A 14407-nucleotide genomic window follows, 5' to 3' on the forward strand; every position below is an offset into this window, starting at 1 on the left:
TTTTACTGGCTCGAGACCGTTTTCGTTATCACATTCACCTGCCACAGAAGACATCCCTGGTTTGACACTGGAGGAAACTCAAATCCCTGCAAGTGTTGGGTAAGAAAGAGCATCTCTGTTAGTGCCAATGTTAGCACCTGCTATGAGGTGACAGAGCTTGCCACTGCACCACCGTCCAATTATGAGTCTGGACCCTGTGTTGTTTGTTTAGCAGCACAGTACTCACTACTTTACCTGCACTGCAAAAAGAAGGCACACTCCCGCCTCTGTCGGCAGATCATTTAGAACAGATTCAGATCCACCTGAATGTCTTTTGTATTCATCCTGAGCTGCAGGCTCAGCAACATGCTGCCTGTGACCAACTCTCAGACTTTCCTCGTGTCCCGTTGAGCTCAGTCACGCCTGCAGTTTATTTGCAATCCCCGATGCCCCCGAGTGAGCGGAGAGTCAACTCGGTCACCATCTTGTTAAAGGATGATTACAGCAGTACCTCCAGGCTCAGGATTCACAAACATGACATCCTCACACCTTCAGAGAAATATTTCTTGGCCTAAAGGAAACTGAGAACATTGATTGTGTAACAGTATGAGTATCTGGCTTTTAAGACGTGCAGTTCAGCACGGAGACAAACACCTTGATGATGGAGATGATTCACCCTGTGAGGTTATATAAAGAGAGAGAGGGAGGCCATGCAGTACCGTCTCCACAACTACAAATGTGCTCCTGAGTAATGAAAAGACCTCTGGAGAGAGAACGAAACAGACTTCTCCAGAGCTTCACTCTTCATTTTGTTCTGTATTTTTATTTTGATGTGATATTTGGAGATATTTTTGTACCACATGCCTGGATTCTTATGAAACCATCACTGAGCATCCACTTGTTGAGCATGACTTCATTTTTTCTCCATATTACTTTTCAGAATAATGTATATAAACCAGGCTCATTTGTGATACAGAAATTTTAATAACGCTAAAATCACTCTGAAGGCAGTGAAGGACGGAGATATCAGGAAAGATTAAAACCAAAGCTGCAGAGCGAGAGGAGTCTCGATTTCTGCTGCAGCGTTTGAATGGTGGGGTCAGAACTGGGTGTAAAAGATATGAAAGCAAGCATCCATCTTGCCTTGTATTGACGGTTCAGGCTGCTGGTGGTGTAATGATGTAGAGGATATTTTCTTGGCCCCCCTGATGTCCACTGATTGTTGCTGATCATGTTCATCCCTTTATGATCACATGAAGAGATCAACTCTCAAATGCGTAAATTAAAGCAGACGACTCGTAAGCTGTTAGAAATGGCGTGTCACAGATTTAGAGGATCATCATTTAGCCTGGAGAAATAGTTTGCTGCTTTATAAGAAAGCCCTCCGCAGAGCCAGAACACCTTACTATTCATCACTGATTGAAGAAAATAAGAACAACCCCAGGTTTCTCTTCAGCTCTGTAGCCAGGCTGACAAACAGTCAGAGCTCTGTTGAGCCAACCATCCCTTTAACGTTAACTAGTAATGACTTCATGAACTTCTTCACAAATAAAATTTTAACCATTAGAGGAAAAATTACCAATAATCATCCCACAGATGTAACATTATCTACAGCTACTTTCAGCACCATTGATATTCATTTAGACTCTTTTTCTCCAATTGATCTTTCTGAGTTAACTTTGGGATGAACCGGTTTTTGTCTGAGTGTGTTGCTGGGTCTGAAGTACACTCCAAGCACGACCGAGCCACACACTCAGACAAAAACTGGTTCATCCCAAAGACAAAACTCCTAAACACAAGCTAACAACACACTGTTTGCTGTGCAGTGCGGCGAGGAATGCTCAGACCTCTACACCGGAGAGACCAAACAGCCACTTCACAAGCGCATGGCACAACATAGAAGAGCCATCTCGACCGGACAAGACTCAGCGGTCCATCTGCATCTAAAGGTCAAAGGTCACTCTTTCGAGGATGCCAATGTTCACATTTTGGACAGAGAGGACGGATGGTTTGAAAGAGGAGTGAAAGAAGCATCTATGTCCACTCAGAACTCGCTATTTGTCAGATTCCTCCTGTTTCGCTGTTACATCATGCGCGGTGTCCTTTAGTGTTCCTTCAGTTTTCAGATGTGCAACATCTGAGATCCCTTTCCAGACGCCTTAACGCCCACTCACATCCTTTGACCTCAGCAAATCACATGATAGGGTGGGGCTAGGTTTCACAATGGATTCACCTGAAACCTTGGCTGATTGTGACCGATACCCGTTTAGATTAGGTAGAGGATCAAGAGGGGGTCCATTACCCTCTTGGGGGACACTGCCATACTTGTTGCCATGCTTACTTGTTCCTAGAGTATTTAAAAGTAGAACAGGAGGCGGAGCCTTCAGTTTTCAGGCCCCTCTTCTATGAACCAGCTTCCACTTTAGGATCAGGAGACAGACCGCCTCTTTACTTTTAAAATTATGCTTCAAACTTTCCTTTTTGACAAAGCATATAGTTAGCGCTGGACCAGGTCACCCTAATCAATGTGAGGTGTTTGGAGAATAAGATGGAGGAGCTCAGTGAGCTGATTGAGACCAGAGGGAATGCCATGAGTGGAGGCGACTCATGATAAGTAACCTGCAGGATATAAGACGGGTGTCTTCAGCACAAGCAATGCAGGTTGGTCTCTGTTATGACCCAGGTCATCATTTCTTGTGTTGCTTTTGCTCCTCCCACCTCAGGGGGGTGTTGTTCGTTTTCTCTGCCTTTTTTGCTTACGTAAGTTCCGGGTGGAGGCTAACCACTGGTTGAAGACTGAGGGGGGCTGGCTATAAATTGGGACCCATCAAACTCGGCATGGCCTGCCTACTTCCTGCTTCCAAACAGGCTGTGTGTTTAGCCCTGTGCTTTATGTTTAGCTGTGTGTTGAAGTTTCTGTGATCGAAGAACTAGATTGTTGTTTTTGTAAATATTGTAAATAGACCTTTTCTGATTGAGCTGGCAGTTTTAGGGATGGGAAGCCTTGTTTTTTTTTCAAAACCTTTGTTCTAGTGATGGCCAAATGAAGCTTTTAGCATTGAAGCTTGAGTTTAAAAACTGTTCATTACTCGCTTTTCAACACGGTCATCTCTGGTGACATCTGGTGGCCAAAAGTATGAGGAACAGCTTGAATCTACACATTAAAGTGTACTTGATTCTGACCGCCCACTCTACAGAGTTCACAGTTCTGTCTGATATTGGGCCGTCCTTATGTTGCTTTGAACATGTATTTTTGGGTGAAAAAATTATGTCTATTTCTTTAATAAATAAATATGATCAATAAACATTTCTTATTTAAACATGACCATGGTTTGGTATTTCTTTGCTTGTGACTTCTTGATGTTGGTAAATACAATAGATAAAAAATACATATAATATACATATAATAATGTACAACACATTATAGAGTAGCTTCTGCTGTGAGGTTCTCCCTCCAAGTACTTATGCAATTAAATCACTGGACAGGTGTGTTTATAAATAATATGATATTAGGCCAATTTTCTTATACATATTTTTGACCTGGGCTATAATTGATTGTGAACTGGAAAGTCAAAACATGGTGTATTTAAGGTTATCCTGTTTGGTGTTTATTTACGAAGAGAATTTGTTCCACTGTGCGATGGCCGAGTCTGTTTGTTGTCTTTCTCCTGCCTTAGAGAAAATCCTCTCACGTGGAACAGACGATGCTGGAGTGACTAGAAACTGGTAGAAATGCAGGTGTATATATATATATACACAAAACAAAGGCAAACAACAAGAACAGAAACCTGGCAAACCCACCCAATTGACCAAAATCGCCATCTCTCGCCATCAAAACACAAGTCCCGCAAATGATTCACTTCCTTATAAACCACTGAATCAGGCACGGAAGCAGCTACGTTGTAAATGAAGCCTCGAGTTAGTGCTTCTGAAGCAGTGTGTTGGGTTTTTTTGACACCGGAGCGTCACGACATCATGACTTTTTTTCTCCTGTAGGTTAGGAAGGCCGTGTAGGTTGTACACGGTTGCTGTGTAGGTTATGAGGCCTGTGTTTTACTTTGGATTTCTCCTGATAGGTTAGTTCTGTTTCATTTCTAGAGCGTTTTGTTTCTTGTTTTGGCCACGCCCACCCCAACGTTTCTTACCTTCCAAGATTAATAAAATACTCGGTTTTTGTAAAACTGCAAACTCTGTGGCAGCATTGGTCCTTCCTTGGGAACAGGAAGCGGGGGCGTTTTTATGTGTCGCACTCTGGTTTCGCAGTTTTCCTTGGCTCTCTGAGGACTGACTGGCATTTAAATGGGATTTTTCAAGCTGCCGTGTTACGTCTGTATTTTCTTATAATCTCTTTGCCCAAGCAAAGTGTACCAACACTCCTTTAAGGGTGACAGTGTTTACTGTAGAACTTGTGTTGCTGAGTGTGCCTGACATACACATTTCTATTCATGTATGCAGAAGCAAATAAAAGTAGAAAGTCTGAGGTGTGAAGCCTTGGCGCCTGCAGCCATCTATTAACCCGACAAGGTCAAGACAGTGACGGCATAACGATGACGTTTCCTTGGCAGAAGCGCCGGACGCCCCGGTGTGACTCCTTCTGTTGGCACTCGCTGGAAATTTTCCAGCCAAACACAAAAGCAGCTACAGAAAAAAAGCAGCATTTTCTCCTCCGTCGAGCCTGACGCAGCCTTCCACCGTCGACTGTTTGAGTGTTGCCTGGAAACCTGCTCGAGCTTGCTTACATGTAGTAAAATGGGAACATCGGCACATCCCTCCAACGCACCATCACATCGCCACAGCAACGATGGAGAACGGGCTGGCTTCGGTCCCACATTGCTGTCCTCTCATTGGAGCATCTGCCGGCGTCGTCTTGCTGGCCACGCCCACTGTTACATCGCAGCTTCAAAGCTGGAAGCAGCTGTCAGATCTAAAAGCTTCCCACACCTGGTGCCAATGTGGAGGCTGAAGAAGTGAGGCTCAAGATGTTTGAGCAGTACTGTAACTAAACACGTGTTTAAATTCTCTATTGCAAAAATGTGAAAGTTTGTTGGAACCTCTGAGATGTGGAAACACTTCAGCAGCTCTATGTTTCACTACTTTTATTCAGCTGTATTCAGTTCTCGTGTTTTATGTGAAGGGATCCTTTTTGGTTTGCACGTCTTGGTTTTTCCTCACGTTGTACACTTGGAGAACTTTCTGCAGTTGAACATGTCTGCGTTTTCACTCCGACGCTGGGATTTCATGAAGACATGGCTGACCGTGATGAGTTTTAACCCAGAAGATGTTGTTTCACATGTACAGTAGTTACCGTGGCCCAAATGTCTCAACAAACCTGACTGCTGGTCCATATTAGGTCCACCTGTGGGTAAAATAAGTCGAATGAAGACCAAATGCTGTCTACAGAAAACTGCACGTGGACCAAACATTCATTTGTATCTGGCAAGAACTAAAACTTAGTGTCAGAGTCCCCTGTCTACCCAGCTGGCTCAGTGAGGCTGCAGGTATTTGTTATTGTTTTTGCTTCTCGCTCGCTCTTCTCCTCGCCTGGGCGGAGCTCATTGTGGGCTCCCACTTTTGGCCAACACACCTGGAAGCAGTTACTCAGCTGCAGCTTATTATCCTCCCACTCCCTGCCACTATTTGAGGAGGCGGCTCAGTTCTTCTGATCACTCGAACGTTGTACGACACACGTCACCGTAACCTCGGGTCAACCTAATTGTGATTTCTTGTATTTTTTTTCCGGCTTTGATTTCTCGTCTGTTGTGGACATAGATTCCCTGATCCCATCCTGAAACCCTTCCGTTGGATTGCCTGAACGTGTGCAAGTTTGCACAGTAGACGGGAGCGAGTGGAGTGCAGAGAGTGGATCGTTAAGCATGGAGCCCCTGGATTCGCCTCACATTCTGCATATAGTCACTAAGTGTTTATGTGTCTAAATAAACCTTTGCCCTTTCCTTCAAATCTGCTCTTGAGTCTGTTCTGTCATTCGAGACACTTGGAGCCCAATCCGGTCTTTAAGTCCAACGTCATTAGCGGTGTCTGGGCCCAAACTCTGCTCCAGGTCCCAAAGTCAAACGAACACTGCAGGATCACTGAGAGTTGAAAAACTGTCTGAATTCTTTCATCCGTAATAAAATGATCAGTGTGGCTGCTCTGCCAGGTGTAACAATTAAGTTTAATATCCAGGTATCCATGAAAACCGAATTTATGAAATTTAACAGAGTTAGAAGTTAGGAGGGAGTTAGCTCGCTAGCTTCCATCTAAATGTAGTATAGCATGTTCTGACAGAGAGATTTTTGAAACTAATTCAAACATACAGCTCTGTTATCACTTCCAACATAAATGAAGACAGAAAACTAAACAGCAGTGACGTTTGTAGGGTTACTGAAGTTGGGCTAGCTGGTATATAATGATGTGCTATGTGATCGCTAGCTACACAGCTATGTTAGCATAATAAGCTTCTGGGCCCAGGATACTCTACGTTTATTAAGGCTGTTGTGTTTTTTACATGTTTTAATGCTTTGTATCTTGTTCTATTTAATCTCAGCAAGACCCTAAAAACAGTCAGTGATCACTGTCAGCCTCTCTCGGTTTTTATTACCACTAATCATTTTAAAGCTGTTTTTAAAACCTTACGATGTAACTACAGCCCAGCCCATGCAGCAGTACATTAATGACTAACCTCGTATCGTGGATGGATTATCTCAGTTGTTCTCCTGGCTGAAGTTTGGTCCTTTTACAGCATCCTGCCATGCGATTACATTTGTCCCGAAAAATGCAATCCTTTTTCGTTGGGCTTTTTTCCCCTGAACTTTATTAAGCAACAGTATACAGAGAATGTACACAAATTGGAACATAGTTAACATATGCCAGGGGTGTAATGTAAAAAGTTACATACATTCAAATAATTTGTAATTAACACAAATAGTAATTATTTTATAGCCTTTTTATTAAGTGATCTACTAATCAATTTTATGTAAGATAGAGTATCATTATAGTAGTGTTTAAAATTAGGCTTTTGGCTACTGTATTTGCATTTGTGGAAATAGAATTTAGCTAAGACAATTAACAAGTTTATTACAAAGTATAGATTTTTTTTGCCTTCGAAAGAAACAAAATACAACATTTTCCATTTCAGAGTAAAGTCCTTGTAGAGCGAGTCTACTGTCCAAAACGTTCTAGCATGTGAACAGATCCAGAAGATCATTTTAGCTTCCACAAAATCCACAGATCACATTTATGTCCCTTTTGAACTTTGTCATATAATGATTAGCAGGATAATATTTATGAAGTATTTTGAATGAAACTTCTTTTGCTTTATTCCTCACAAGATACTTGTTAGGAGTGGTTCATACTCTTTTCCAAGTAATGTCACCGACAAAGGAATTGCAATAAGAAATCACCTGTGGAACAGAGATTCTCTCTGGAAGCATTTGGAGCAGCCTTCCTCGCGTCGCTGTGACGTAATCGCCCTTCAAATGCGGCCCTGAATGGGAACGCAGCTTATGAATGCGCTTTCATCCACGTTCACCTGCCGCTGATCACGTCATCCACCGGTCCCAATTCCTAGACCGCATCCTTCGGAGACCGCATTTGAAGGTCTAAAACGTCACAGCCAGGCGACGAAGGCTGCTCCATTTCCCCGGATCCTATCCCAGAATTCATAGCGCGGCCCAGCCAGTAGCAGCTTCCAACAATGGCGGCAGATACAGGGTCGGTAGAGATGGCATCGGAGGAAAGCTACATTTTTAAATGTAAGGTATTCTTGAAGTAGCGATACAAATGTTAAGATGTTAAAGTTAATGTGAGTTTAATTTTAAATGTTAAGGTGAAGTTGTTGTTTTTTACAGTCGTTGAACATACGTGACTGTAGATGACAGTCCCGCTCTTTTTTAACATAAAGGTTAGTTTGAATATTACTCTTTCTGGGTCACAAAATAAACTTAGATTTGAGCTGTGTCCAAAGTCAGGATCTGCATCCTTCGGAGGACCCGGCTTTCGCGGTCCATGTGGGCCGGGTCCTCCGAAGACCGAGAAGGCCGCAAGTGCGATGCTGTGAAATTGGACTGTCTGGTCTTTACATCTGCGTCACCAGCTGTCTCGGTGGAGTTTAATATAACGTGTTTATTAACCCGAGGAGCGAAAGACCGCGAGGCGTTTGAAAACGATGTGCCGGGAGCTCGCTTTCCTCTCCGGCTCTACTGAGGCGGCTAGCTATCGAGCTGGGTCGTAACAGACGTCTCCGAAAACGTCGGAGCACGTTTGCAGATTTGTGCTGTCTTAATAAATCGAGTAGATATTTGAAGTGTACACGGCTACATTCTCACCGTAACTTATCTTAAAAGTTTATTTTGTGACCCAGAAAGCGTAATGTTGAAACTATTAAAACGCATCGTTTTCAAACTCAGGTTAAACATGATGTACAAGTCACTTAGATCAGCGGTCCCCAACCCCCGGGCCTCGGACCGGTACCGGTCCGTGACTCGTTTGGTACCGGGCCGCGAGAGTTGAGGCTCAGGTGTGAAATGTATGGTTTCAGGGTTTTTATCGGTCTTTTCACGTGTGTTATGAATAAATTTTCTTTTTTTCGGTACCGGTACTAGTTTTATTTTGTTGTATTTATCCGCGACACCTTAAAGGCCGGTCCATGGCGCAAAAAAGGTTGGGGACCGCTGACTTAGATAACGTAAAAATGTTATTGTTTGGCTTTATCAGTGTTTTATTTGTTCCTGAGTAAGTCGGTTTGGATTACAGTTATAGTTTCACACAGCTGAATAAACGTTAAACAGTAACGTGAGATGCTCGAGAATTTACTCCTTTTATATTTCAGGGAGCAAAGAGCAGACGGCTGAGTTTATTAAACTCCGCGGAGACAACGAGCACCTTTTCACCGGTGCTAAACACTCAGCCGCTCTGGGTTGGAGGTACAGTAACAGTATGCAGTTTTTAATCTGTTAGGCATGCGAGTGCTTTTTAGTTCGTACATTTTGTTGTTGCTGTTCAGGGATTAACGTGATTGACATGTTCCTGTGCTTTCTGTCTGTTAGGGCAGTTCTTGAGAAGATGGGCCTGCTGGGAAAAATCACCCCGTTGCAGGCCAAAAAAAAATGGGACAATTTAAAAAAAAAATACAAAGTATGTACAGTCGTATTCAAATATGGATTTTTAACTATAAGTTATTAAACGTGTTCATGTAAACGTGTACTGATGCTGTTTTTCTCAACACCACTTTTGATTTCCTCTGCCTTTAGGATTGCAAGTATCCAGGGTCAGGCGAGGGAGGGATTGAGAAGCCCACTGCTGCTACATGGCCCTGGTTTGCCCTTATGGATGAAGTGTTAGGACAGAGGCCTTCCACCAGGCCTCAAGTCCTAATTACCTCCATCCAGGACAGCACTCCAGGTCCCAGTTCAGCCGTAGGACACCAAGCGTGGGATCAGGAAGAGCAGGAGGATGATGGCCAGCTGGAGCCAAGAAGGGAAAAGAGAAAGAGGAACTGGGAGAGCGAGTTGTTGGATTTGATCAGAGAGGATATGAGATTGCAGAGGGAACTTGAGGAAAGAAGAGCAGAGGAAGCACGACAGAGAATGGACAGGCTGTTTGGGTTATTGGAAAAACTTGTTGAAAAAAAATGTGTAAAGTTCTGTAAATAAAAATCGCTGTGAATGCTTCAACTTTGAGTTATTTTTTTCAAACTATGTACAACATTTTAACTTGATTATTAACATGTATAAACAGAGTAAATAACATGAAAAAACTCAACACATTTTGTAATTATTATTAAAGCCCAGGATTAACCTGAGTGTCCCAATATGCACAGGTACTTTTAACCTTTGGCTGAGCAGGAAGTCTGGCAGTGCTGCTGAATGTGCTGGACCAGGACCAGAGAGATGGAGGTGCCACAAGTGAGACCCAGTCAGTAAGTGGAGCATCATACAGGGTGGTGTCCAGAAGGTGTTTAGGGATGCTTGTTTCCACTGTCCACCGCATCATCTGGGTTTACAGGCTGATGTAATCGATGGCTGACATGTCTCTAAGATTTATTCAGAAAAATGCAAAACAGTGGTGCGAACAGTCATGTTAATAAAGCTGTAACAAGTAGTGTTGTACAAGCAGATTACTTACCTGTTCACAATCATCGTGGTCCAGGGGTGGTACCTTCAGGGCAGATCGCTGGTCCTGCCAGAGAGCACCACTGACTGCCTCCAAACCTTTCTCCCCCTCATCTGGCACAGCATCTTCGGGCTCGTACACCGGGGCCACGACATCGCCAGCACCGAGATGTTATACAAAAGAGCACATGCTGTTATGACCTGAAACAGATGTTTAAGGTGTTTATAGATGTACGTACGCTAAAGTTCCCATTATGTCATTTTAATTAATCAAAAAAACAATGGCACTACATTTTAATGACTTAGAAGGTGTGGTGCACCTCCAGCGCTTGAGGGAAGATGGCCCAGAACCTCGTCTTCATCATTCTAAAAGCACTCCGCTGGACTCCCACACCTTGGAATGGGACATGACTCCAAGATCTTCTGGGGTCTGAGGGAGGTGGATGACCTGATGGCGAACAGCCACCTCCTCTGTGACCCTGTGGAAGATGCGGTGAACAGTGGCACGAGGTGTTGCAAACACTCTGGAAACACCTCTGTAGGACGCTCCACTTGCCAGCCAGAAAAGAAAAACAAGGACCCCAGTTGTGGCACCCCAACCATGTCTCTGATTCTGGTTAATCAGATTCAGCAGCACTTTCAGAGACTCCCTGCTCAGGCGAGAATCAGGTTTAGTGTCCTCATTATTAAATAACCTGTTCATGACTGAGACACTCAGGTTAATCCTGCAGTACAGGGCTCTGCTCTGGTGAAGGAAAATATCAGAAATTGTTTTATTCTTGTCACTATTATGAATGTTGCTGTTCTTTAAAAAAAGATTTCACATGTAAAAACATTTTGATTAAAATGTACTGATTCACTGTAAAAGATAAAAGAGCGAATAGTCCAATAGAAAATCACACTGCGATTTTCTATCATAGCAAATATATTTAATTAGCTTTTAATTAGCTAGCAAATCTGAAGGCTAGATCATCCCATTTCACAGCCTCGCAATTCGGTCCTCAGTCTTCGAAGGACCCGGCCCACGTAGACCGTGAAGCCGGGTCCCTCAGAGGATGCAGCCTGGGAACTGGGACACTGTGTTTTGTATGTTTTAAGTGTAATGTGCTCAAGATTCGCTTGAGCACATTACTGCTTTGGCAGTTAAAATGACAAGTTTACAGAGCTGGACCTTTGTGTGAACCTGCTGCTTCACAGAGAGGATGAGACTGAATCAGGCTGTACAGGTTTTATACTTCGACCATAACAAAGATTATTATGGCTATCTTCTCCCAACACGAACGTGGCAGTTTAGAGCGAATCCTCCCCGCTCAGTCCGACCTCACCTCGTATCTGCTTCTCCTGGAATCAGAAAGAAAAGAAAAACAACCCCTCCATAGCCTTGGCTATCTTCTTCTTATTAAGGCCCAGTTCAGGACATCTTGCTTGGACTTCCTGACCCAGAGACTTATTCTAACCATCATCAGCGTATGTGTAAGCATGCAGCAAAAATACCCACTGCACTCTACATACCTGCAATATTTCAAATCTACACAATAAAGCTGAATGAAGCTCTTGATCTATGTGCAGATGTCAGGTGTAAATTATAGAATTAGCCTCCTTGAATGGTTTCATTCAACTCTAATATCAAACATCCTTGAAAGTGACTGGCATCTAAATGGGATTTTTCAAGCTGCCGTGTTACGTCTGTATTTTCTTATAATCTCTTTGCCCAAGCAAAGTGTACCAACACTCCTTTAAGGGTGACAGTGTTTACTGTAGAACTTGTGTTGCTGAGTGTGCCTGACATACACATTTCTATTCATGTATGCAGAAGCAAATAAAAGTAGAAAGTCTGAGGTGTGAAGCCTTGGCGCCTGCAGCCATCTATTAACCCGACAAGGTCAAGACAGTGACGGCATAACGATGACGTTTCCTTGGCAGAAGCGCCGGACGCCCCGGTGTGACTCCTTCTGTTGGCACTCGCTGGAAATTTTCCAGCCAAACACAAAAGCAGCTACAGAAAAAAAGCAGCATTTTCTCCTCCGTCGAGCCTGACGCAGCCTTCCACCGTCGACTGTTTGAGTGTTGCCTGGAAACCTGCTCGAGCTTGCTTACATGTAGTAAAATGGGAACATCGGCACATCCCTCCAATGCACCATCACATCGCCACAGCAACGATGGAGAACGGGCTGGCTTCGGTCCCACATTGCTGTCCTCTCATTGGAGCATCTGCCGGCGTCGTCTTGCTGGCCACGCCCACTGTTACATCGCAGCTTCAAAGCTGGAAGCAGCTGTCAGATCTAAAAGCTTCCCACACCTGGTGCCAATGTGGAGGCTGAAGAAGTGAGGCTCAAGATGTTTGAGCAGTACTGTAACTAAACACGTGTTTAAATTCTCTATTGCAAAAATGTGAAAGTTTGTTGGAACCTCTGAGATGTGGAAACACTTCAGCAGCTCTATGTTTCACTACTTTTATTCAGCTGTATTCAGTTCTCGTGTTTTATGTGAAGGGATCCTTTTTGGTTTGCACGTCTTGGTTTTTCCTCACGTTGTACACTTGGAGAACTTTCTGCAGTTGAACATGTCTGCGTTTTCACTCCGACGCTGGGATTTCATGAAGACATGGCTGACCATGATGAGTTTTAACCCAGAAGATGTTGTTTCACATGTACAGTAGTTACCGTGGCCCAAATGTCTCAACAAACCTGACTGCTGGTCCATATTAGGTCCACCTGTGGGTAAAATAAGTCGAATGTTTGTCCTCTGTAAGCTGCTGGATAGCGTAGTGGTAACACTACACGCCTTTGGACTGGCAGTTGCACGTTCGATTCCTGCCTGTGAGGCGTCTGTATCCCGACACTAACAAGAGAGATATGAAGGCAACTACCATCGTCTGGCAAAGGGGGAGGGAGGATGTCGGGGGAGGGAGGATGTCAGGGCAGGGGAGAGATATCATCACCCTCATTATGGACGATACTGCCAAATATCAGGAGGGGCTACAGATCAAGGGAGTAATAGATGCCTGAGACTCTGCATGGAGACAGCTGCTTCTTCTTTATTTGATCTTATGTAAATAAAAGGCTAAAAATTCTGGATTTATCATATTTACGATATGCTATGACTTCCTCCCCGCACTTCTTGTTGCTCATCCTGCAGATATCTTTGGTATATTTGACTCCACGCAAACGCAGAGCTAAACTGCTGGTTTAATTCATCTCATTACGAGCAGGCAGAGAAACACCTGTGAAGATTTGTGTCTCCTAACTTCATCATGTTGAAGCGTTCCCTTCCATCTATTCGGTGTCAGAGACACCCTGTTGCTGACATTTTTCCATGTTATCATTTATCTCTCCGACTGTTTTGTACTCTGAACAGCTTCCTTCCTGTTCGCTAATAAAGATCTCATTTTCTGTGCTCTGAATTTAATTTCCAGCTTTCTGAGCAACAGCTACAATTACAGATTTACTTAGACAATAGTCACTATTCCATTGAACACACCAAATGTCTGTTTGTGCCTGCTTGTCTTTGTCTGCTGTGATAACAAACCAACGATTTCCTTTCGTTTTGGTCTGTGGGTTGTACAAAAAGAGCTATTTACAGACAGCACTGTGGGAGAAAAAGACTGGTAGTGAAAAATTATTGGCAGTCGCATTTATCTACACAAAGCAATTAACTGCAGACAGGCAAACTCCAAAAAACAGAAAAGCTTCATCTGACAAAAGGAGATGATGAGACTGAGGACATCGTGTGCTGGACTGAGGACGATGAGATTTACCTCCACAGAGTGGGGAGCAGTCCCACGTAGCCGCTCTGCTGTTTTGTGTCTTTGAAAGATAAAAGTTTCACATTTTTGAACAGTGGAGCTGCTGCTCTCCTAAATGAAACCTGGAAACCACATCAATTATTTCTGCAGCCTCACAGGTTTTGTTGCCACTCGAAGAGTTGCCATCAGAGCGTAATCAAAACTCATTCCCATCGATTAATACATGATTAGAGGAAGTTGTTCACCAACTGGCTTTACCAGCTGATGGTGACCCACCCTCCTCCCCAGATCCAAACCAAAAAGCTAAAACGTGATTTTTCCTGTCAAACATCGTCACACAAATTTAAATGTGGTTTTTTAAAAAGAACATCCATTTATACTTCTCCCTGGAATTTTATTAAACAGTCTGTTATAATTGAGCTCACATTTCAGTGTTTTAATGTCTGCCGGACATCAGCAATAAGATTAAACAGAGCGAGCTTGTTGCTGTGAGACTCTCGAGACAAGAAGAACAGTCTGACGTCATGTTTCGGGACGGGTGGACTTAAAACATCTGTTGCAAACATCAGCAGAA

General features: G+C 43.5%; 1 protein-coding gene across 1 annotated transcript; it reads left to right on the forward strand.

Moving 5' to 3' along the window:
* Positions 1-7531: 7531 nt before the first annotated feature.
* LOC146566274 (uncharacterized) lies at positions 7532-9650 on the forward strand. The gene is made up of 4 exons (XM_085289892.1): positions 7532-7730; positions 8807-8900; positions 9024-9111; positions 9228-9650. Exons 1-4 carry the CDS (start codon positions 7673-7675, stop codon positions 9627-9629), a joined length of 642 nt encoding a protein of 213 aa, XP_085146018.1. The 5' UTR covers positions 7532-7672; the 3' UTR covers positions 9630-9650.
* Positions 9651-14407: the final 4757 nt, after the last annotated feature.

This window comes from Mchenga conophoros, linkage group LG10 (genome assembly GCF_057382185.1).
Source record: "Mchenga conophoros isolate Kocher_MC1m ecotype Shallow Benthic linkage group LG10, M_conophoros_male_GT1.1, whole genome shotgun sequence".
Taxonomy (NCBI): domain Eukaryota; kingdom Metazoa; phylum Chordata; class Actinopteri; order Cichliformes; family Cichlidae; genus Mchenga; species Mchenga conophoros.

Coding starts and splice junctions, on each gene's coding strand:
- LOC146566274 (XM_085289892.1), top strand. CDS start 7,673: ATGGCGGCAGATACAGGGTCGGTAGAGATGGCATCGGAGGAAAGCTAC. Junction 8,901..9,023: donor TCAGCCGCTCTGGGTTGGAG/GTACAGTAACAG, acceptor TCTGTCTGTTAG/GGCAGTTCTTGAGAAGATGG. Junction 9,112..9,227: donor ATTTAAAAAAAAAATACAAA/GTATGTACAGTC, acceptor CTCTGCCTTTAG/GATTGCAAGTATCCAGGGTC.